A 23,240-nucleotide genomic window follows, 5' to 3' on the forward strand; every position below is an offset into this window, starting at 1 on the left:
CAGATTTATGGTTATTAATTTTCATTATTAGAGCTTTTAGTAACATAGTCTTAGTTCTAAGACTTGTCTTCTTATTCTCACGAACCTATTTAACACCTTTTCTATTCTACATCTAATCTTCATTGCAGTCACTCTCCTTTCTAATAACACAACCTAGTTAGATGAAGCAATTCACTTAGTTTCGGTACATAAAATCACCCCTAGACCCTTGTTTATTCTCAGTTTTAGCCTTTTAGTCTAATAAATACTAGTTTTAAATCCTTCTTTCACATCATTAACACTCAAAAGATCCCAAAATTTATTCATAATATCAACACTTCTTTCTTTGAATATGATATATATATATATATATATATATATATATATATATATATATATATATATATATATATATATATATATATATATATATATATATTATATATATATATATATAATGTATATACTTTGCTGCTTATACTTATGTCTTCGTACATTGAAACATATGTAACGAGGAAACTTTCACTTAGTTAACGCAAGACCTTTAGACTTAAACCGAACGAGTGGCCCTCTAAACTAAAGAATAATGGCCTATTCCACCGGTAGTGGTGCTCTCTCTCCTAAAAATGGCCTAGGCATAGGACATCGCAGGAGGTTACACCCTTAAGTAGCGGTATCTCCCTTTTTCTTTGATGGGTTAGGATATCTTTTGGATCAAGCTGCACCTCAGAGAGAAAAGTTCACTTAACTTAGGCATGAGATTAGGTCTTCAGCCAAATGGTAACTACTCAAGGGGTGAACGTTCTTGTACGTTTGAAGTAGCTCTTCCGATCGGCAACCACAAATTGCATCCCGTCTTGGAGGTTCTCTCTTACGTAAAAGCAGTAATATGAAGACCATGTTCTCCCAAAATCTTGAGAACTTACAGGTTTCTACACCCGTTTCTGATAGTTCTCATATAATTCGTCTGTTATCAAGTTTTCAAATGTGTATAAGTTTTTCAAATGTGTTTCTCTCTTGCCCCAAAATAAATTTCAGGGACAAAAATTGCATAGTGAAACGGTATTCATACAGTTATCAATTATATTGAGTATCATACGACCGAACGTTTCCTTGACCGTAAGGTGGCTGAGAAAATAGGAAGGAGATTCCAAGCTAATCTACAACCACTGTGGATCTCTTTATGCTGTACACACTACAGCTTCCATATTCTTTTCTGGAGAATCCAGCAGGGGCGGATCCAGGATTTTTTAGGGGGGGGGGCAAAAATGGGTTGATCCGATAAAAAATTTTAGGGGGGGGGGAATAGGTTGATCCGATAAACTTGCGTTAGGAGCAAGTTTAATTAACGCAAACTTGAGTTAATTAACTAAATTACACTACTTTAGACTACGCAAGGGGGGGGGGCGCAAGCCCAACTCGTTCCCCCTGGATCCGCCACTGGAATCCAGTCAGCCAAAATATCTTGAAACTTTTCCGGTACTCGGTAAAGTAGTCCTTTTTTAAGACTGGTTTCTCGAAAACAAGGGAAAACAATGGCCTATTCTTAAACAAGTACTACTTTCGAAATACAAAAACTATTCCCAACCTTGACATGAAATATGCATAAAACGGGGAAAAATTCGGGAGATTTCCAAATCCTGAATTGTAAAGCAACCATGAAATATATTTAAAAACAAATGAGATCTAGTCAAAATTTTTTCTACGAGGTCAACTAAGTGCGACAAGATATACATTTAAAAAAATTATGTGAGAACCTTATGCCCGACATTTACTAATTAAATCAAACAGAAGTAGAACAAGAAAAGGCTGGGAGCTCATCCGATATAGATGTACAAGAAAAAGAAGAAATTAAGCAAGTGTAATTAATGTTAAAGCTACCTACGAGGCATATACAATGCACAAAAAAACATTACGGGGGACTCACAAAATGTTTGATAAGCTGGGGCATCAACAGAACTGATCAACCCACTAATAACAGATTTACCTTCACTTGATAGGTCGTCAACGATCTCCATATCAGCTAGAGAAAAATATATTACTATATAAAAATAATTTCTTAGATCCCATTATCTGTCCATTTACAATTGAAAGAAAAATATATTAATGATGGATAATTTTTTTTAACTCATAAATAACATTTTTAATACAAAATCAACAATAAAAGTCCGTATATTTCAACTTTAAACCAGAAATATTCAGATTTTCATAACTAATTTAGCTTTTGATTTATTATTAAACATTCTTAACCGTTATTAATAGAATTTCGTTATTTTTTTAGGTCTTTTGGTTAAAAGTATAAAATATAATTATAATGATCCCTATATCACATAGAGAAAAATATATTAACACATATAAATAATAAAAAAGAGAAATCACTAAAGCAATTCTGTTTTGAAAAAAAAATAAGGAAATAGGCCTAAATATACAAAATATACATAAAATAAAATTGAAAACACGATTCCAAAGTTACACGGCGAAATTGGACGAATTCTAGCTTAAAGAAATAGTAAATCCCAGAAAATCATATTTACAAGCAATAACATTCGAATTAGTAATCGTGCATTGCTTCAGTACTTATGACAAGGCGAAATACTTATGATGGTGTTCTGCTTTAGGGTTATTAAAGCTATTCACCTTATTCACGTTATACAAATAAGAAAGAACCCTATTGCTGCTGTTAACCAATTAAGATAATCCACAGCATCAATTAAGACGATGCTTTACATTTACTTTTACGTCATCTGGAATTCCAAAGATAATATTAAAAGAGAAAAATTAAGAAGCCCCTTAGGGAATTATTTTATAAAAATGAACCAAAAGTAATATAGACATTTGCCCAAGGAAATTCTTTACACGAAAAATTATATACCTAGCAATGTTAATGGCACAATTTTAAAATATAATGTAATCCACTTATATAACACTACACAAAAAAAAAAGACAAAACACATATATTCTCAATTTAAAAAAAAAGTCTAAATGCTAAAAAAAATAAATCGAAATCAAATTTTCTGAATCAGTTTTATTACCCATGCATCACCACCAGGTCTCACCCCAAAAGTCAAACCTCCAGAGCCTTTCAAACCCAACAAATGTTGAAAATATTCACTGATGTAGTCAAACGAAAGGTTAGGAGGTTGAGCCCGCCCTCCCAAAAATTTCACAGCATGTTCTAGCCATCTCATCCTTTCTCTCAAAACAGCCATATAAAGCGATAATGAACCATATTTTTCGTTCAGCTCACTGTCTGAGATATGGTCAGAAAATCGAGTACCCAAAACCAAGGCCAAACCAGTGGGGGTTAGGGTGGTTTGGCCCCCCTCCCCCAAGGAAATGTTTTTCTGACTCGTAAAAACGTAACAAAAATGGATATAAACAATTTTTTATGCGTTTTTTTTTAGTTTTTAGTTTTTTTTTGTAACCCCCCCCCCCCCAGAAAAAAATTCCTGGGTACGACCTAGCCCAAAGCCAATATGTCCAACCAAAACCAAGGCCGTTCCCAGGGGGGGGAGGTCTCAAACCAATATGGACAACTTCGGTGGTTAAAATTGGTAGCCAAACCGAGTAACGTTTTATATGTAAGAAGAGCTTAGATTCCATATACTTATTAACTTAGTCTGGTCTGGCATTTTAGTTCCCAAAATTTTTACCCTCGTAATTGTAGTTTAGGATATGTAAATTTTTAGCTATGGTTTACAGGTGGTTCCTTAATTTTAAAGATAACTCAAGGAAAGGGTGATTAAATCAAACTTTCTCCTCTCTAGGCGAGTGTGCATAGTTTATTTCATGTGGAAGGGGCTGGGAGGTAAAATACGACTCAAATTTTTGCTGGAAATGGTAAAAAATTTCAACTCATTTTTTTGTTGGAAACAACATAAATTACATGGAAATTGTTAACATTTGTAGGACAAAACTAAAGATTCTGAATATAATCAATTCGTTCATAATGATGGTTCATATAAAATATACATTTTAATTACTTCTTATAAAGTAAAATAGCTGATAGCATAAGGAAAACAAAATCGGAAAGTTGAATCATTGCATTACATTTACATTAGAAAGTAAAGAAAGATGCAAGAGAAAAGAGTAAAAGAAAGAGATTATTTATGGTGATTTGTGGTAGGTTTACGCTTGGAAGATTATTTAACTTTATTTTTGCTCATTTTTGGTTCATTAGGGATCTTTACTTTTGTTAGAAAAACTTATTTTGTAGAATTTTTTTTGAAATTAAGTTTTATTAGTTTTTTATTGACATAATCTTTTTAATTGAAGAAGGAAACGTGGAAAAAGAGACTTGAAAAAGGAAACGTGGAAGAGAGAGAATTTTTAAAATCAAATATAAAAAGGAGCTAGTGGAAACACTGAATGCAGCATAATTAAAAAAGTTTTTGGGACATTTTAGAGGTCCTGATACATTGTAGCACATTTGGAAGTTTTTTTGTTCAATTCTATTGTTTGGTGTTTTTCGCTTTTGTTGACTTCTTTCAGACTCGGAGTAAATAAGTAATCGGATTAACGACGCTTCTTGACTACTAATGTCCCTGCGCCGGCCCTGAAGTTTGTCACTACAGCCGGGTAAGAGCTCTGGGTCCCTTGTTGCCAAGAAGGGATCAAACTCACTGCGCCACCACAGGACAAACAAACAAGATTGCCTTAACAAGGATTCTAGCTTAAAAGGGTCATCAACAACATTAACATCGGCACTACAGCCGAGGTTATCTTAGCACATCGACAGTCAGTTAAAAGTGTGAAAATTGTGCCATTTTAAAGGATGTTGGAGGCTATAGTACGAACAAGTGTGTGAATATTTACCCAAATTAAAAATTAAAGCAGTGTCTAAAAAGCGATGGTTTACCCATGACGAGGAAGTACTTCTCTGAAAACTCTTCGAATGGAACACAGACCCAATTTTTTTCTTCTACATCTTACAACTCTGATTTTACATCTTACTGCTCAGAATTTTCGTTTTTGCTCAATCAAAACGGTAGGATCTTAAAAACTCCTAATCTCAGTCACAGCTTCTAAATTTAAATTTTTCTGCGTAATAGGACATTGAACGCGTTGATGATATTTTCACCAAAGTTCTTAGACCACTGATCAGAGATGAATGAACGATGATTTTCTGGAAACGCAGCCTGAGAAGTAAGATAAGTCCTTGGACTCTCTTAAAAAACGTTTCCTGTCAAAAGATGCAAGATCTTACCAGATTGATTAACAAAAATAAGACTACTTTAATGTCTTGTATGGCTTACAAACTATCAATTAGGAAGGAAAAATGCAATTGAAAGTCTTACCTAATCCTGATCTGGGCTTCATTGGACACATTCTTGATATAAGCAAATTTGAAACACAGTGAAGAATGCTACCAATAAGGGCGGAAATGCCAAAGATAAAATATGTCATTTGTCCTCCATATCTATTATATAAAATTCCTCCAAGAAAGCTACCCAGTGCTGTACCTAAAATATTATTGAATAAATTAACGATTGAAATAATTAAATAATAAATAATTTAAGTACGTATAAAACAATAACAATTTTGTCAAAATGATAAGTATATCTAATTTAATAGCAATTTAATACTCAAAACCTATTGAAATGTATGCACCTTCAATAGGGCATCATATAAAGAATCAATAGGTAGTTGCACAGACGTCGAAAGGGCATAGGTGCCACACACTTCCTCTAGTATTTGCAGACCAATTATCATAATAGTATTTTATTTCAAAGCTTTTCAGCCATATTTAAAAACTTATAAATACAACACTAAAACAGGTAGCAAAACATTAACTTATGCCGAAGCCCAGGGTTGCCACTAGGCCAAGAATAAAATCATTAAAATCTTGAGGGAAAAAACCCTAAATGAAGATAAAAATCCCTAAGTTTAAAATATCAATGCAGTTTTAATGAAACCATTAGAAAAGATGTAATTTTTGAACATCTATGTCTTTAGAATGAGTTTGAGGCAGCTTTCCTTAGGAAAAAAGGATGTAGTTTACATAGAGACAGAAACACTTGGCTGTTGACAATGATGGTGATGTCAGAGGCAAAGAATATAGTCATTGAACTGGGACAAAGATTACCGTGGTAAGAAATATATTGATGATGTGCCAGCTCCACTTACGGTAATAACGTTTGTGGGTTTATGCAATAGATTTTACTAACTTCCTGGTCAATTTCATCAGCTGATTTTATTCAATCAAAAATTCTCCTCATATTGTCAGCTTAAAATTTCAATACCGACACTAATTTTATTCTGAATCAAGGGTTTTTGAGCCTTTTCTATTGAATTTTACCATATTCTTATGATTGTAAAGCATATCACTAATAAAATAAAAATCACTGAATTTTCAATAGTTACCCAAATGAAACCACTAGGTAAAAAAAATGACCAGAACAAGCAAAAATCAATAGGGTTGGCAACCCTACCCAGGCTATATTATAACTACAGTCGTCAATGAAAAAGCCAAGATTAATTACTGAAATGTCGTTTTTTTTGATTTTAACGTCACAGTCCTACTACAGAAGTGTAAAAATGAAATATGCCACGAAATTGGTTTGAAAATCCTGTGCCTGCACTAATTTGCTCCTTGTCTACTATATTATGTCTTTGTATCTTACACCTGATTTATCTTAGAGATAGAAAAACTTGTGTTTCAAACTTACCTTTTTTCCTAATTCCAAAAACTGTCATTTTTGAGTTGGTAAAAACCAACCCAAAAATGATGGTAAAAACCAACCCAAATTTATTTAGTTCTTACCAAATAAATTTGGTAAAAACCAAATTTATTATCGATACTGATTCCCCTCTATTAATGAAAGCAACAGCAACTGAACGTTGGTCAGGACGTTAATAAAAACAACCTCTTGCTTCGTACATTAGCATAACGACTAACGACATCTTAATTTTTATCAGGTTGAGTGTCTAAAAATTTTTTGTGCCAACGCAAAACTGGGCCTAACTAGTTATGTTGCATAATTACAATAGGACTCTATCTCAATGACCGATCAAAACAAACAAATTAGTACGATCCAAGGCCGTATCCCAAACTGTTGTTCGAGAAAGGGGATAGTTTACAAAAATAATTCTCATTTGGGGGCGGGCCTTACCAAAAGGATTGAAGAAGAAGGGGTTTAACCCACTGTGATTCTTCTAATGGTCTACAATACAGATGTTTTACCGTACTTTTAAGACCACTGGAAAATATCTCTTTTTTAAGACATAGTTTTTTTTAACTGGATTTTTAAGACCAATTCACTGGTTGGATCAATATTTCAGGGGAGGAGAGAAGAGGTCAAACTGGGTACCTCCAGCTTGACCTGGTCTTACTGGACCTGCTCTTTATCTACTAATACTGTATCTTAACTTTTGCCAAGTCTATCTTAGAGTAAGGATAACTGCTGTTCCAGTCTTTCATCTTTTTCAATTTCAAAAATTTTGCCTAAAACCATGAGAAATCAATCACTATTTTATTATTTAAAATTTAACATTGTTACTTCAAAAAATAATAAACTGGAATAACAATTGACTCTGTAGCCATCCACACTTTTTATTTTACCGGAAAGTGTGACTATTATATGGCCTGGATGACTATTATATGGCATGGACGACTATTATGTGGCCTGTAGGACTTCTATGAGGCCTGGATGACTATTATGTTGCCAGAATGACTATTATGTGGCCAGCATGACTATTATGTGGCCTGAAATAACGCTATTAATGCTTGTTATTGAATAGCTTCCCCAAATTACAAAAAGAATAATCTACTGCTTGAAAGCTACTAAAAGTTTTAGTTAAGTTTGAGTATCAGATTGGAGAAAAGACTGACTCGGGACTTCTTGGCATTTAGGAAAAGGTAGAAACCCTATGATAAATTGCCAATTTGGTCTTTTTAAAGATTTTTTTGAAATAGCAATCAGGACTTTCATGACCAATTTACAAGCTTAAGAAATATTTAAAAGCCTGAAAAGCCCGAATCGAGTTTTTTTTTCCAACCTGAAATTCAAACTTTATTAAAAACTTTATGTTGTTTTCAGGTAGTTTTTTTTTGTTTTGTTAAAAAATTTACTAAACACTTTATGTTCTTTCATAAAAAAAACGCACAAAAAAGTATGTCCCGAGCAGATAATCCCTACTGATCTTTGATGTTGCTTAAAGATTGAGTTACAATTCAAGTTCTAGAAAACACACTCCGCGTGATCGATCAATCACAAATTCTACTATTTAAAATTGAACTCTATTAACTCGACAAAGTATAAACGGGACGCATAACTGGCGCTGTAATCGTCCATACTTTTGATTTTACCAAAAAATGTTGACTATTATGTGGCTTGGTCTACAAAAATACTAAATTTAAATATACCATTGAGAGTCAGTGATTTGAAGTAGAAACAGAATTAACTTACTGTAGTCTTTTTATAGCCTGGATTGTAGTATATTCATAAAGGTAGTGAATGCTACTACACAACCAGGTAATATTTATAGACAGCATGGATGTTCAATTTACATAGATGGCAGCACCATATTCCCATATACAGATTATATATAACCCAGAATCTTTGTTTATATAAACTTATTTATTCATGTTTTAGCGCGGGCACGTATATTTACAAGCAGAGCCGCCGAGAGGGAGCCAGGGGAGAGAAAAACAGGGCTCTTGGTACAAAGAGGCCCTGGTTGAAACCTGACGATTTTTTTTTTTTTTTTGAGGATTTGTGGGCTATTTTCACATGATATGCCAGAGAGAAATTTAGTGGAAACTGCACCTAAATCAAGATTGGTAATTACACCCCTAAATCAAAAATATTGTAAAATGGCACTTTTACTGTAGCTTTCCTTTGTAAAAGTGTGCTATTATTAGAAAAACAATTTAAACAATAGATATGGAAATGGACCGGGCTTTTAGATCTCATACCCCCCCCCCTCTTTAAATCCCTCCCCTGTCTCACACATCAATACTTAAGACAAACAGAAATTCATTCCGTATTCGAGGTGGCTGTCCCTTCCTCAAACCTTGCTCTTCACAGTAAGTCTTGAAGCTCTTTAAAAATACTTCTCATTGAAATTCAACAGGCATTGTGTTTGAGCAGCCTTTCTTAAACAATTGTAACAAAACCTCGAACTTTAGCGTAAATATCCAGGGTTGAGGAACGGACAGCCCCATCTCCATATACGAAATAATTTCAGTTCGTTTTAAGTTTTAATGTTGCTCCTTACTTGTCCCCCCCCCCCCCATATAAGGAATAATTTCTATTCGTTTTAAGTTTTGATATTGCTAATTACTTTCAGCAAAAAAATCAATTTAATTTCTGACAGTTTTTTCAAAAAATGCCAGGAAATCCTCTACGCTACCACCCCGGTGTAAAATTTCCCTTCGAGACATTTTTTCCCACAAAAGATTCTCCCTGTGGACTATTCGCATCCCCCCCCTCCCCACAGAAAATACCCCCTAAGAAATTTCTGTCTATTTTCCAATAACAAATACAATATGCAAACGATAGAAAAATTGTACAACTTACAGCCCTTTCCCCAGGGACTATGGGGGTCATGTAATACCCAAAGGCATTGTTATTGGATGTTTCAGTATCCTGAATCAAAGGGCTATCTCAAAATTTTGATCAGATATCTCTCCTGCTCTTCTTGGATCATGGGTTCAACACGATCACCAAAGAAAAAAAAAACAAAATAAAACCAAATCTGTAATGTATCTTCTGGCAAAATTCCACACTTTTGTATATAGGGGCTCGAAACCTCTTCGAAAGGGTTCGCTAATATGCTCAATCTGATTGTTTGATTTTAATTAAAATTGCTCGACTTTTTGGGGGTGTTTGACCTATTTTTACAAAAATCGGGAAAGTCTCTTTTCTCAGTCTCCTAAGAAAGAGAGAGAGAGAGAGAGAGAGAGAGAGAGAGAGAGAGAGAGAGAGAGAGAGAGAGAGAGAGAGAGAGAGAGAGAGAGAGATAGAGAGAGAGAGAGAGAGAGAGAGAGAGAGAGAGAGAGAGAGAGAGAGAGAGAGAGAGAGATAGAAATAATTTATTAACCAAAATAACGCTTATATAATCTTAATAGTTATATAATTAAATATAATTAATTAAAGAAAATTATATAATTAAAGAAATAATTTATTAACCAAAATAACGCTTATATAATCTTAATCAGTCATATCATCAGGGATAACCCATTGGAGAAAATTGTATAATCTAAGGAAATAGTTTACCATCCAATATAATGCTTACTAACATATATTCGACAGTCATTGGGCGGGAAACCTATTAAGTTATAAAAAAAAAAAAAAAAAAAAAAAAAAAAAAAAAAAAAAAAAAAAAAACAAGTAGTGACAATAACAACTTTTAACTATTAGCACACACTATTAAAAAATATCGTCGATAAACCATAAACGACGTGGAATCAAATTACTAGCGAGACATACTTAAATCATTAACAACTTCCAAGAAGGTAACGTTTCAACCCACTCTTGAACTGGCTAACATTATCTGTCACCTTTATACTCTCATGAAGTAAATTCTATAGCTGTGGTCCTTCAAAACCCGGAAATAATGATCCGCGTTGAGTACTCCGAGCCTCAGACACTTTCCCTGAAGAATGCCTAGTTTCATCAAACAGTTCGTGGTAACGAACTGTAAGTAAGGAGCGACCCGGCTCAATGGTAACCGAAACTCTAGAAAACGGGTTTTTGATACCAATAGATACATCAAAAGAATCAGATTTCAATGCTAATTTCAAATATCTTTGAACAATCATTGGGGAAACCCATTGGGTTGTACATGATGGTCGTTTCCATCCTTATAATCTACTAACATATATTCACGCTTCACCTATAAAGCAAAAAAAAAAAAAAAAAAACAAGTAGTGACAATAACAACTTTTAACTATTAGCACACACTATTAAAAAATATCGTCGATAAACTATAAACGACGTGGAATCAAATTACTAGCGAGACATACTTAAATCATTAACAACTTCCCAGAAGGTAACGTTTCAACCGACTCTTGAACTGGCTAACATTATCTGTCACCTTTATACCCTCATGAAGTAAATTCCATAGCAGTGGTCATGCAAAACCCGGAAATAATGATCCGCGTTGAGTATTCCGAGCCTCAGACACTTTCCCTGAAGAATGCCTAGTTTCATCAAACAGTTCGTGGTAACGAACTGTAAGTAAGGAGCGACCCGGCTCAATGGTAACCGAAACTCTAGAAAACGGGTTTTTGATACCAATAGATACATCAAAAGAATCAGATTTCAATGCTGATTTCAAATATCTTTGAACAATCATCGGGGAAACCCATTGGGTTGTACATGATGGTCGCTTCCATCCTTATAATCTACTAACATATATTCACGCTTCACCTATAAATCAAAATCACAAAAAAAAAAAAAAGCAGTGACAATAACAACTTTTAACTATTAGCATACACTATTAAAAAATATCGTCTATAAACCATAAACGACGTGGAATCAAATTACTAGCGAGACATGCTTAAATCATTAACAACTTCCCAGAAGGTAACGTTTCAACCCACTCTTGAACTGGCTAACATTATCTGTCACCTTTATACCCTCATGAAGTAAATTCTATAGCTGTGGTACTGCAAAACCCGGAAATAATGATCCACGTTGAGTACTCCGAGCCTTAGACACTTACCCTGAAGAATGCCTAGTTTCACCAAACAGTTCGTGGTAACGAACTGTAAGTAAGGAGCGACCCGGCTCAATGGTAACCGAAACTCTAGAAAACGGGTTTTTGATACCAATAGATACATCAAAAGAATCAGATTTCAATGCTGATTTCAAATATGTAACTTTCATTAAGTTTAGACCTACCCATCAAAAGTTACGTGCCTGAAAAAATTTGGCTGATTTTCGAAAAAAGGGGGAAAGACCCCCTAAAAGTAATATAACCTTGATGAAAAGCACACTATCAGATTCAGAGTATCAGAGAACCCTACTGTAGAGGTTTCAAGCTCCTATCTACAAAAATGTGGAATTTTGTATTTTTTTTTGCCATAAGAAAGATCACGGATGCGTGTTTATTTTATTTTATTTTTCCAGGGGTGATCGTATCGACCCAGTGGTCCTAGAATATCGTGGGAGGACTCATTGGATCGTAAATTAAAAGTTCTAGTGCGGTTTTTAAGTCACCAAAAAAATGGAGGGCAACTAGGCCCCCTTCCACGCTCATTTTTTTCCCAAAGTCACCTGATCAAAATATCAGTTATGTGGGAGGATCTTTCCACGAAGGAAGTTTTCATGGGGGAAGGGACATTGCTATGAAGGGGGTGCCGGATTTCCCAGCATTATTTAAAAAACGATCAGAAATTAAATATAAAAAAAAAACAAGTTTTCCAACTGAAAATAAGGAGTAACACCAAAACTTAAAACGAACAGAAAATGTTACGTGTATGATTGGATTCAACCCCTAGTCAGTACCTCGCTCTTTAAGCCAAAGACTTTTTAGTACTTTCATAAGAGCTATTTATTCTAAATACCGGCCTTTGTGATTAAGGGGTCATTTTTAAAGAATTGGAACAAAATTCGAACTTTAGCTTAAAGAGCGAGGTATTGAATAGTAGGCGAGCCCCTAATATACGTATTAAAAATATATGAATATAGAAGTTCGTAACGCAAGTTAGTTCGTAAGTTACGTATATTTATTACTAATAAAAACGTTCGTAAATAAAATTAAACAAGTTTCGAGAAAGCCATTTAACCAATTAAAAGTAAAATTAATATGCAATTTTTTTTTTATTATTCATGTACGGTGAGCCAAAATCAAAACCTGCATTAATTCAAAAACGTTCAAAAATGAAATAAAAATCTTTCCACGAAGGAAGTTTTCATGGGGGAAGGGACATTGCTATGAAGGGGGTGCCGGATTTCCCAGCATTATTTAAAAAATGATCATAAATTAAATATAAAAAAAAAACAAGTTTTCCAACTGAAAATAAGGAGTAACACCAAAACTTAAAACGAACAGAAAATGTTACGTGTATGATTGGGTTCAACCCCTAGTCAGTACCTCGCTCTTTAAGCCAAAGACTTTTTAGTACTTTCATAAGAGCTATTTATTCTAAATACCGGCCTTTGTGATTAAGGGGTCATTTTTAAAGAATTGGAACAAAATTCGAACTTTAGCTTAAAGAGCGAGGTATTGACTAGTAGGCGAGCCCCTAATATACGTATTAAAAATATATGAATATAGAAGTTCGTAACGCAAGTTAGTTCGTAAGTTACGTATATTTATTACTAATAAAAACGTTCGTAAATAAAATTAAACAAGTTTCGAGAAAGCCATTTAACCAAATAAAAGTAAAATTAATATGCAATTTTTTTCTAATTATTCATGTACGGTGACCGAAAATCAAAACCTGCATCAATTCAAAAACGTTTAAAAATTAAATAAAAAAAAACAAGTTTTTTTAACTGAAAGTAAGGAACGACGTTAAAACTTAAAACGAACAGGAATTATTCCGTATATGAAAGGGGCTGTCCCCTCCTCAGCACCTCGCTCTTTACGCTAAAGTTTGACTTTCTCATAACTCTTATTTTTTTTTAACAATAAAAAACTTTAGCGTAAAGAGCGAGGCGTTGAGGAGGGGACAGCCCCTTTCATATACGGATAATTTCTGTTCGTTTTAAGTTTTAACGTCGTTCCTTACTTTCAGTTAAAAAAACTTGTTTTTTTTTATTTAATAACAATTATAAAACGAGTGAGACTTAAAAATTTCCCAAAAGCACTCCGGTGAATAACGATTCAAACATTGATAAACAAAAATAGCTAGTTGATAATCTCTTAACTTATAAACATTTAGAATTTTTCATTTTAGTGAAGCAACTCAAAGTACTATTTTCAAATCTCACATAATCTCCTAAGACACGAACAACTTTACTTTGTAAAATTTGAACTCTTTTAAAACTTGACCCAGAAACTAGTCCACAGCAAACAGCCAAAAGATAGATACGGACTGATAAGAGAATGAAAGAGAATCATTTTCTTGGTGGGAGTTCATTCCTTAGCCTTAACTTTGATAGGAGACATTAAACTTGATGGACTTTATATATTTGGAACCAGCCTAAAAATTCGATTCTTTTGATGTATCTGTTGTTATTAAAAAGCCAAGTCGCTCTTTACTTACAGTTCGTTACAACGAACTGTTTGATAGACATTTAATGACATATTTGTGCTGACATTTTTGATAAAAAAATATGTTCTTGTTCAGCCAATATGACCAAAAAAGCGCAAAACAATACTTGTGGTCAACGATTCAAAATTAAAGAGCTTTCAGATTCTTATACTTTCTTTTTTGTACCTCTTTCGGTAACAGTGCTGCTTATACCCTCTTCTGAACCAAACAGTTACAAAACAATAACAATAACAAATAACAAAATTCTTACTTAATACCTTATTACTTTAAAAATTTACTTGGAAACAATAACATTTTACTTAAAAGCAATAACAAAATTCTTAACCCATTACATTCAAAAAATTTCTATCCGTTGAATTTTCGGAGTTGCTTCTAGTTTGACTGGTCCCAGAACTTTCCACTGCCTTTCCCCTTCAATACCCGAAAGTGACCCCAAGCTACGCACAAACATTAGTTGATTGTGATACATTTTTTTTCTGGACTTGTTTCTTATCAACACTTCTTTTTTTGGACTTGTTTCTTATCAACACTTCTTTTTTTGGACTTGTTTTTCATCCACAAAATGAGCAAAGTTTTCAGCAATCAAAAAAGGGTATCCAGGCATTAGGGGGTGGGGGAGATGGAATACAGCTAAATTGTAAGCAACTCTGTAAATGTAATAAGTATACATTTTCTAAATGAAGTAAGAATTTTATAATTGTAATTTTTATTTCTACTTCAGAAGAGAGGATGAATTACACTGTTTACTCGAGAAATAACAAACAAAGAATGTTAATGAAGCGTTTTTTCTTTTTTTTCGACGTGAGGATACCCCTCAGGGCAGGGGGGGAGGAATGAAAGGAGTGTTTTTTCACGGACCAGGTCATAGCTGCTTTCGATCCGGTTTAAAAGAATATTTTTTATAATAAATAAACCCAATATTTTCGCAGGTAGCTGGTGTTAACGGGCAATCTTATTACAGTCAGACCCGGCAGATTAATTATTATTAAATTTTGTTTCCCTCACAGTCATCACCTGATATGAAATGTTCGTTAAACATTAAAACAACAAATATAACTTTTCATTTAATTGAAATGAATTTTATGTTAATTATTCGCTATTTACCATTATTCAAATTTGTTAAATATTAAATCATTTACCAATTTATTATTTTTATCACCTTACAAATACTGGATGTTATAAAACAGCTGAGAGAACCAAACTGAATTTCTCAAAGCGCCTTTTTCTACTTCTTAAAAATAAAAAGAATCAGGGTTAATCACAATTAAAGTTTTTTAAATATTTGATAAATAAATATTATTTATTCTCAAAATAATTATTAAACAATTATTAAAAGTTAAATAATTATTACAAGATAATGATTTTTAATTAAATAAATTTATCGAAATAATTATTTTAGATTTTGTAGGTTTTCTTACTAGATAATTTCTTGTTCCTGATATTACAGTTAAACTTGGATTACTGCACAGAAAGCTCTCAAAAAGAGCTTGCGCCCGTATTTACCCAAATTTCCGCTTAATTAGATTCGTTCAGTTGTGATTTGTTTTCTTTTCTCTATCACCCTTCTTTTATGTTTGTTTTTCCTCTTTCTTCTCCTTTTTTTATGTGTTATTCTCGAAGTGTTTTCTATTACAATCTATACTAGAAATTCTGTTGTGTTTTTTCTAAGTGTACTACAGTACAGTGTGGGCGAAAAATAAATAATAATAAATATTGCACGCAAATCAATAACCTCGACTTCAATGTAATAATGAAATTTACCCAATTATTTCCTCCTTTTAAGTTTTTTGAGGATGTTCAAGAATTATAAGTGAAGATTGGTAAGTGAAGTCTTTCCTTAAAGTTCTAACTTTGACAACGAGGAAACAGAAGTTCTCGACTTCTCCTGTCGTAAGATCATTTATTACCAAACGAATTACTCCAACAATAAATCTTGCTTATTTTGCGGAGCCCTAATGTCACCAAATACTCGGGTCCAGAAAACATTACCATCACTATCCAATAATCAAAAGCACTGAGCTTTATCATCTATCACTATCCAATCACTATCACTATCACTATCACTATCCAATCACTATCACTATCATCACCATCACTATCCAATAATCAAAAGCACTGAGCTTTATCATCTATCACTATCCAATCACTATCCTATCACTATCACTATCACTATCACTATCACTATCCAATCACTATCACTATCATCACCATCACTATCCAATAATCAAAAGCACTGAGCTTTATCATCTTTTTTCCGACTAGGGTATCAAATAATTTTGGGAGTCAATGTGACACAAGTAATAAATCAAGTAAATTACAGGGTATCAAGTAAAATTTTTTTCGTATTTTGTAGAGCCCAGTTGAACCAAATACTCTGGCTCAGATAACATCACCATCATTACCCTAATACTCTAAAACACTGAGCTTTATCCTTTTTTCGACTATGCTTTAACCCGGATAATTTGTTCGAACATGAAAAACTGCCTGTGTTGGCACTATCATCAAACAAAAGAGTTTTCACAAAGGTAAGAGTACTTAAATTTAAAAGAACATTACTTTATTTTTCTGGGTGTCCAGTAATTTTTCAAAGGAGGGAAGTAGACCTTTTATCCCAAACATAAGTAATTTAGGCCCATATACCCCCATTCCTGTCGTATATCCTTGAATTCTTTCGGAGAGAGGATCCGGACGATTCAAACGGGAGGGTATAATCTAAATCGCTAATGTTTATTTAAGAAACAAATAAAATAAGATAAGAAAAAACTGACTTACCAACACCTTCGAAAACAGCTCCAACGACTCCTTGCATAGTGGCAGCAACTCCTGGAGGGGCTACGACATAAGCATAAGACGCCATTGTAGACCAAAACAACCCAAGAGTAAGACCCTTAAATAACTTTTCTTTTATATATATATAAGGCACATTTTTTAGCGTACTATTTGAAAATGATTTGGATATCAGCAACAAGATAAATGGCTAATTGAACAAAAACACATATGAGCACAGAGTTTTGAGTACCATGTCTAACTATATCCTGACGATCAAGTCTGGCGCTATTTTACGCTATTACTGTGGCGTAACTAGCATGTGTGTAACTAGCATAAGTGACACCCCCTTTCTAAGTTTAATCAATAACCACCCCCTTCCATGCCTTAAAACGGAATATTTTAGAAAATTATGGGGATATACTGACGATATTTAACCGTACAGTTTTTTTTGTGAACATGATACTTACATCAGAGTGGAACAATTATTTACACAAATAATGAAACAATAAATGAGTGGATTACATCCATGATGCTCTGAGAAGAAAGTAAATTAATACTGTGCACTCATGGTTTGTGACATATTGTTTAAGGGATCGTGGTTTCGGAGGCGTGTCCTCCATCGACATTCTTGACTGCTACTGGCGTCTCCTTCTTTCTTGACATTTGGATTGAAGGGATCAATACGGGATGGAATAGGAGTGATCGACATTTGAGCGGGTTGTATAGGATGGGGGAAAGCGGGTATTTTTAGTCGAGTTGGGGTTGCGTGAATTAGTGTGTCGAATAGAGCGTGGGATTTGAACTCTAGGTGGTCGTTAAGTATGTGGTTAGGAGCTGTGGTTAGGTGTTTGTAAAGTTAAAGTTCTTCCAGTGTATTTAGCTTACTAGCACAAAGCCCTTTCAGTAATAGCTAAGGTTAACGATGGGGAATACGCTGTCGACGGTCCCACAAACAGTGAGTCACAGACTTGGAGTTCAAAGCATTAATTTGAAAAATAATATTACAAATAAAAATAACAATAATAATAGTGAACATGGCATCGGACTTTACAGTCCCTACCAGAGGTACTGATCCTATCTGTTTACCTTCCCCAGAATTATCCAGGTACCCATTTAGATCTGGGTCGACTCTGACTGAGCTTACAAAGTCACGCAACTGACCCCCGTTCCAAAAAAGTCAACTGTTTTTTTGAAACTACAATGATGTTCAGCTGCAAATAGTCTAAAACCTCCCTTTCCTAGCTTTATGGGACACCAATTCCTTAAGGTTCTTTTCTGTAAACTTTTAAATTAGCAAAAGAACGATTTTTTTTTTAGTAAAAACATTTTTTCAACCAAAATCTCTGTTTTTCTATGCTCTAGCTGGCTCATACACAGAACCACAAAGGCTTTTTTTCTACTAGATGACTATTTCACGTGCTATAACAGCACAGACTACAGAGAATGTATTGGCTCTTTTCAATGAAGTTTAAAGCGATTAGAAGAGTGAAAAGTTATTCAATCGTAATATTGTGAACACGTCAACTTTCTATTGTTTTTATGCTTGCTGTTTAATGCATAGACTCAAGACCGTATCCAAGGAGCTAGGGGGTTTTATCCCCCCCCCTCCCTAATTTTGTTTAGTCCGACTGGCAAAAATGTAAAAAAATTAATATGAGAACTTTTTTATTCGTTTTTTAAAGTTTTTTTGTAACCCCCCTCACCCAAAAAACTCCTTTTGCAAGCCCCCTCCACCCGACAAAATCCTGGATACAGCCCTGTTGGACTCCCCATTTTTTTCATTTGAAGATTAGTTGAGGTTTTATAAACGCACAGGTCTTTTCCTGGAGTCCTTTTGACTATGGTCACGCCATTTCACCTCTCAGTTCAATGGCCGCGCCGTCCAAATAAGGATCTTAAAACAAAGACTATCATTTAATAAAAAATATAAATTCATGATGTTATTTTATAACGTATTCAGGTGACTGTAAGATCGCTACCCTTAGTGATTTCCATACTTAATTTCATCAGTAGAGTTGAGACAAAGATTCAAAATTTAACACAAAGAGCTTCTTATTCTAATTAAACGACTCTTATATTTCAAGAGTCGTTCTTAAGGAATAGGGACAAAAGGTCAAACTTCAGCGTAAAGAGTGAGGTATTGGAGGGGGGCAACCCCCTAATACAAGAAATAGTTTCTCTTCGTCGAAAACTTTGATGTTGCTCCTTACTTTTGAGTTGAAAAACTTATTTTTTTATTTCATTTTGATTGTTTTTCAAATAATTCCGGAAATCAAGCTTCCCTTCATGGAAGACTTACTCACCCACAGAAAACTCCTTGCGCAAAGCAATCCTTTGAACATGCTTGTGAAACTTTTCATATTTTTCGAATGATTTGGCAGTTGAGCATGGTCTGATTCCTGTCACTATATTTTGGCATGCTTATAAAGCTTTTGATTCATTCTTCCACCAAGTTCTACATTTTAAATTATCTCATTATGGTAAAAGAGGGAATGCAAGTGCTTGGTTTTAACAACTTTAACAACTGTTTTTTTTTTTTAATATGATGAAAATATAATAACAAAATTAAGGAAACTACAGAAGAAAATTATGAAAAGCAATGGAATTTTACTGTTAGCAAACCACGTGTTGAGACACGTGGTCTCAACACGACTTTTTTCCTACATAGCCCAGTTGTACACTCCAAAAAAGGGCCTTTATCGAAAGAGTATAAAGTTATGTTGCGTCCAATGAAGCGACCAGAATATAATTTGCACTTGGCTGAAAAAATACAAATGAATGTGCATTGTCTGTTTAATGTACATTGACTGATATTTATTCCTTAAAGTCTTGCCAACGCAGTCAGGATGAAAGTGATTTACATGAGGGTCATTCAATAAGTGACGAGACAATTCGTTGTAACTCATAACGATTCATCAAGGCCGTACCCAGGATCTTTTTCGGAGGGGTTTTTACTCAACTTTTTTTTGAAGGGGGGGGGGACACTAAAAAACTAAAAAAACGCATAAAAAATTTGTTTATGTCCATGTTTAAGTTTCCCTGACAAAATCAAGTATTCAAATATTTATTGCTCCTATTTTTATATTTATAATAAATTCAATGTCTTGGAAATAATTGATGTTTATTTGCCATGATTGCGATTTTTTTTTCGACATTCAAATCTTTTCGGACATTCAAAAACAAACATTGCGAAAAAAATTCGCAATCATGGCAAATAAACATCAATTATTTCCAAGACATTGAATTTATTATAAATATAAAAATAGGAGCAATAAATATTTGAATACTTGATTTTGTCAGGGAAACTTAAATACAAAGGGAAGATAATAGCAGAACTAAGAATACAACCACAAAATATTTGAAGAGTTGATGTCATCTGAAACGTTTATGTCTATGTTGAACCTTTAAAAGAATTTTATGCAAGAGACATGCATAAATTAGAACAACGATGGGTTTGGCGCATAAATATTGCCGGAAACTACGTTGGAAAGTTTCGAAAGTTTTGAATTGATTAAATAAATCGCAAGACCGTATCCAGTGGGGTTAGGGAGTTTGACCCCCCCCCGAAATGTTTGTCCGACTCGTAAAAACGTAACAAACATGGACATAAACAAATTTTGTATGCGTTTTTTTAGTTTTTTAGTGTACCCCCCCCCCTTCAAAAAAAAGTTGAGTAAAAACCCCTCCGAAAAAGATCCTGGGTACGGCCTTGATGAATCGTTATGAGTTACAACGAATTGTCTCGTTTTAGGATAACTACATACAATAATATGATTTGATAAATGAAATGGAGAATAGGGTCTTTGTTTCTTCACAATCATAGCATTAATGAAACAAAACTGTAAATAAAGCAGAAAATAAGAGGGAAAAAGACACAAAAAGATACAGGAAATAGAGGATCATGAGGAGCTTTTCATTAATAAGAAAAAAGGAAGAATCTTAAACCTAAGAGTGTTAAACCCAAATATGCCGATTGTTTCATGTGTTCATGGAAAGACCCTCAGATGGTTATAGGATAACTACATACGCTCGTATGGTCCAATAAATCAAATACAGAATAAGTTCTTTCGTTCGTTCGCAAGCATAGTAGTCTTAATAAAACGAAACGGCGAGTCTAAAAAAGCAGAAATCCGTGATTATCAAAACTATACCTGGAGAAGTTCAACGGGTAAGAAATACCAAGGGTTGCTAATCACAGAATAAAGAACAAGACGCAGTCCCATCGCCAGTAGCACAAGTGTCATGCAATGAACATGTCCCAATTTTTTGACAATCCAACCTAAAATAAATTATATAAAAGTACAAAAATCGAACATCAGTACAATTATGTGAAGTTAAATGCACTGTGCATTATATAATACTACCCAAGAACTCAGCTGCAGGCTAAGATTTTTAGCTCTTGTGCTGAATTGTGCTCTTGTGCTTGTGCTTTATTGTAAAATCCATGGGCCCCTTAAAAACGACACAAAAGCAGGACACATAATCACTTTCACTAGTCAGGTTCGGAAATACGCTTTTTGGGTGGGGGGGGAGGAGGAAATTGAATTCATTTTAAACAAATGTGCGACAATTCAGGTTTAAAAATGAAGGCCCCTGGGCCCTTCAAAAAGACAGAAACTTTTAGAAGGCCGAAAAATATAGGCCTTTATCAGCCTATTTTTACTTTGTGCAGTCCCATTACTGTGATGCAAAATGCCTGTAACTATATCAGAAAAAGAAATAAATAAAAGAATATTTAATCGTACGAATTACCCGATAACCATCGACACCCCTTCTCTCTGGCCTACAGGTCAAGCCCACTTCCCAAGATGTGAAAACTGACATCTTTCCCATTTTCAGCAGACTCTTTAGAAATGACAACTGAATAATAAAGAGTGTAGCACAAAGAAACTAAATTATAGATAGCGGTTATTGTGTTGAGTTCGATGAACTTAATAGCTTTTTAGACCCCCCTGCCTTTCCATAAAAAAAAACATTAAAAAACGGTAAATTTTTTAACACGAAAGAAAAAATTAAACTTTTTAATACAAAAGTAATTATAAAAATCCGGATATTTCGTCTTTATGTCCAGAAGTCTTTATGAACGAAAAAAAAAACACAAGCCCAAACAAAATTTATAAAGAAAAAAGACGCTACACAAAATACAAAAAGAAAAAACGAAAGGAAAATCCACATTTAAACAGAATCCACTTTGGCAAAGAACCGAAATAATAGAATGTTAGGCCGAAATATTTAAACTTTTACAATTATTTTGCATTTAAAAGTCTTCGTATTTGTAGTCACCTTTTTAAAAATATTTTTACCGATTTTAAATATATTTGTTTCACCTATCCGATGAACCATTCTGGCACTCCATGCCAACCAGTTAAAAATACTGATCACAATAATTTTTATTCAAGCATGATTTTTGGCACCACTACTACTACTACTCACGGCGAACACTGAGGCTTACCCAAGCGATATCTTTAACCTTGACCCTGCAGATACTGACGTCCGCTTTAAACACGAAAAAGATTCAAGTGAAAAGGACTAAACTGTCCTGTAATTCTATCTTAAAAGTGAACATTAATTCCATTGGCCCATTTCTCTGACGTAAGCCAATCACACTGTACATTATTTCTGGAGAGACAAATATCTCTGCGTTCTATAAAAACAATGATTACACGCATAAAAGAGCCTGACGGTTAGTTCTGAAAATTTTTAAGACAGCAAAATTAACATAAAACCGATTTTTTTTTTCAAAATTTTAAAGCCTAGTAAATTATTCTGGAATGCTTACCAGAAAAAAAATCAAAAAAAATGAAAACAGAAAATACAAATGCAATAAATGATAGGCTACATTAAGAACGAATAATAGAAAAGAAAATATAAAACTGGACATGCTTACCAGATTAAAAAAGTAGGAAACATGACAGACATAAAAAATAAATAAATAAAATACAGAAAAAATGAAAAATAACAACGTAAAAATGAGCCTGCTTACCAGATAGAAAGAAGTACCAAAATTGAAATACAGAAAAAAATAAATTAAATGGTGCAATAAAAAATTAAACAGAGAGAGAAAAAATTAAAAAATATGAAAATAGGTATGATTTCCAATAGGTTTGAATAAAAAATTGAATACAGAAAAAGTAAATAAAACAAATGACACAACAATATTAATAAAAAAATGTGTATACTTACCAGAAAGAAAAAAGAATGGCAGCTCTCCCAGAAGACACTGAAAACCTCCAACAAGTCCTTGGAGTAATTTAATGGATGAGATTGAACCACACCCTTGGACTTTCATTAAATCTTCAATATACCTATAATGTCAGGAGTT

The 23,240-nt window shown here is 33.8% G+C and overlaps 1 protein-coding gene across 3 annotated transcripts in view; it reads right to left on the reverse strand.

The window, feature by feature from the left end:
- LOC148939683 (major facilitator superfamily domain-containing protein 6-B-like) overlaps nt 1-23,240 on the reverse strand; it is a 56,280-nt gene that overhangs the window by 9,386 nt on the left and 23,654 nt on the right. Inside the window, exons 4-8 of one of the 3 annotated variants that reach the window (XM_089106758.1) lie at nt 23,102-23,223; nt 21,070-21,197; nt 16,922-17,036; nt 5,277-5,441; nt 1,907-2,002 (exon numbers count right to left, since the gene is read on the reverse strand). In XM_089106758.1, coding sequence (XP_088962884.1) covers nt 1,907-2,002; nt 5,277-5,441; nt 16,922-17,036; nt 21,070-21,197; nt 23,102-23,223 — 626 coding nt within the window. The remainder of the gene's footprint in view (nt 1-1,906; nt 2,003-5,276; nt 5,442-16,921; nt 17,037-21,069; nt 21,198-23,101; nt 23,224-23,240) is intronic. The other 2 variants (XM_089106757.1, XM_089106759.1) reach the window with 2 other exon arrangements.

Source organism: Artemia sp. Qi Xiang Cuo, chromosome 21, assembly GCF_049724085.1.
Source record: "Artemia sp. Qi Xiang Cuo chromosome 21, ASM4972408v1, whole genome shotgun sequence".
Classification (NCBI taxonomy): Eukaryota; Metazoa; Arthropoda; class Branchiopoda; order Anostraca; family Artemiidae; genus Artemia; species Artemia sp. Qi Xiang Cuo.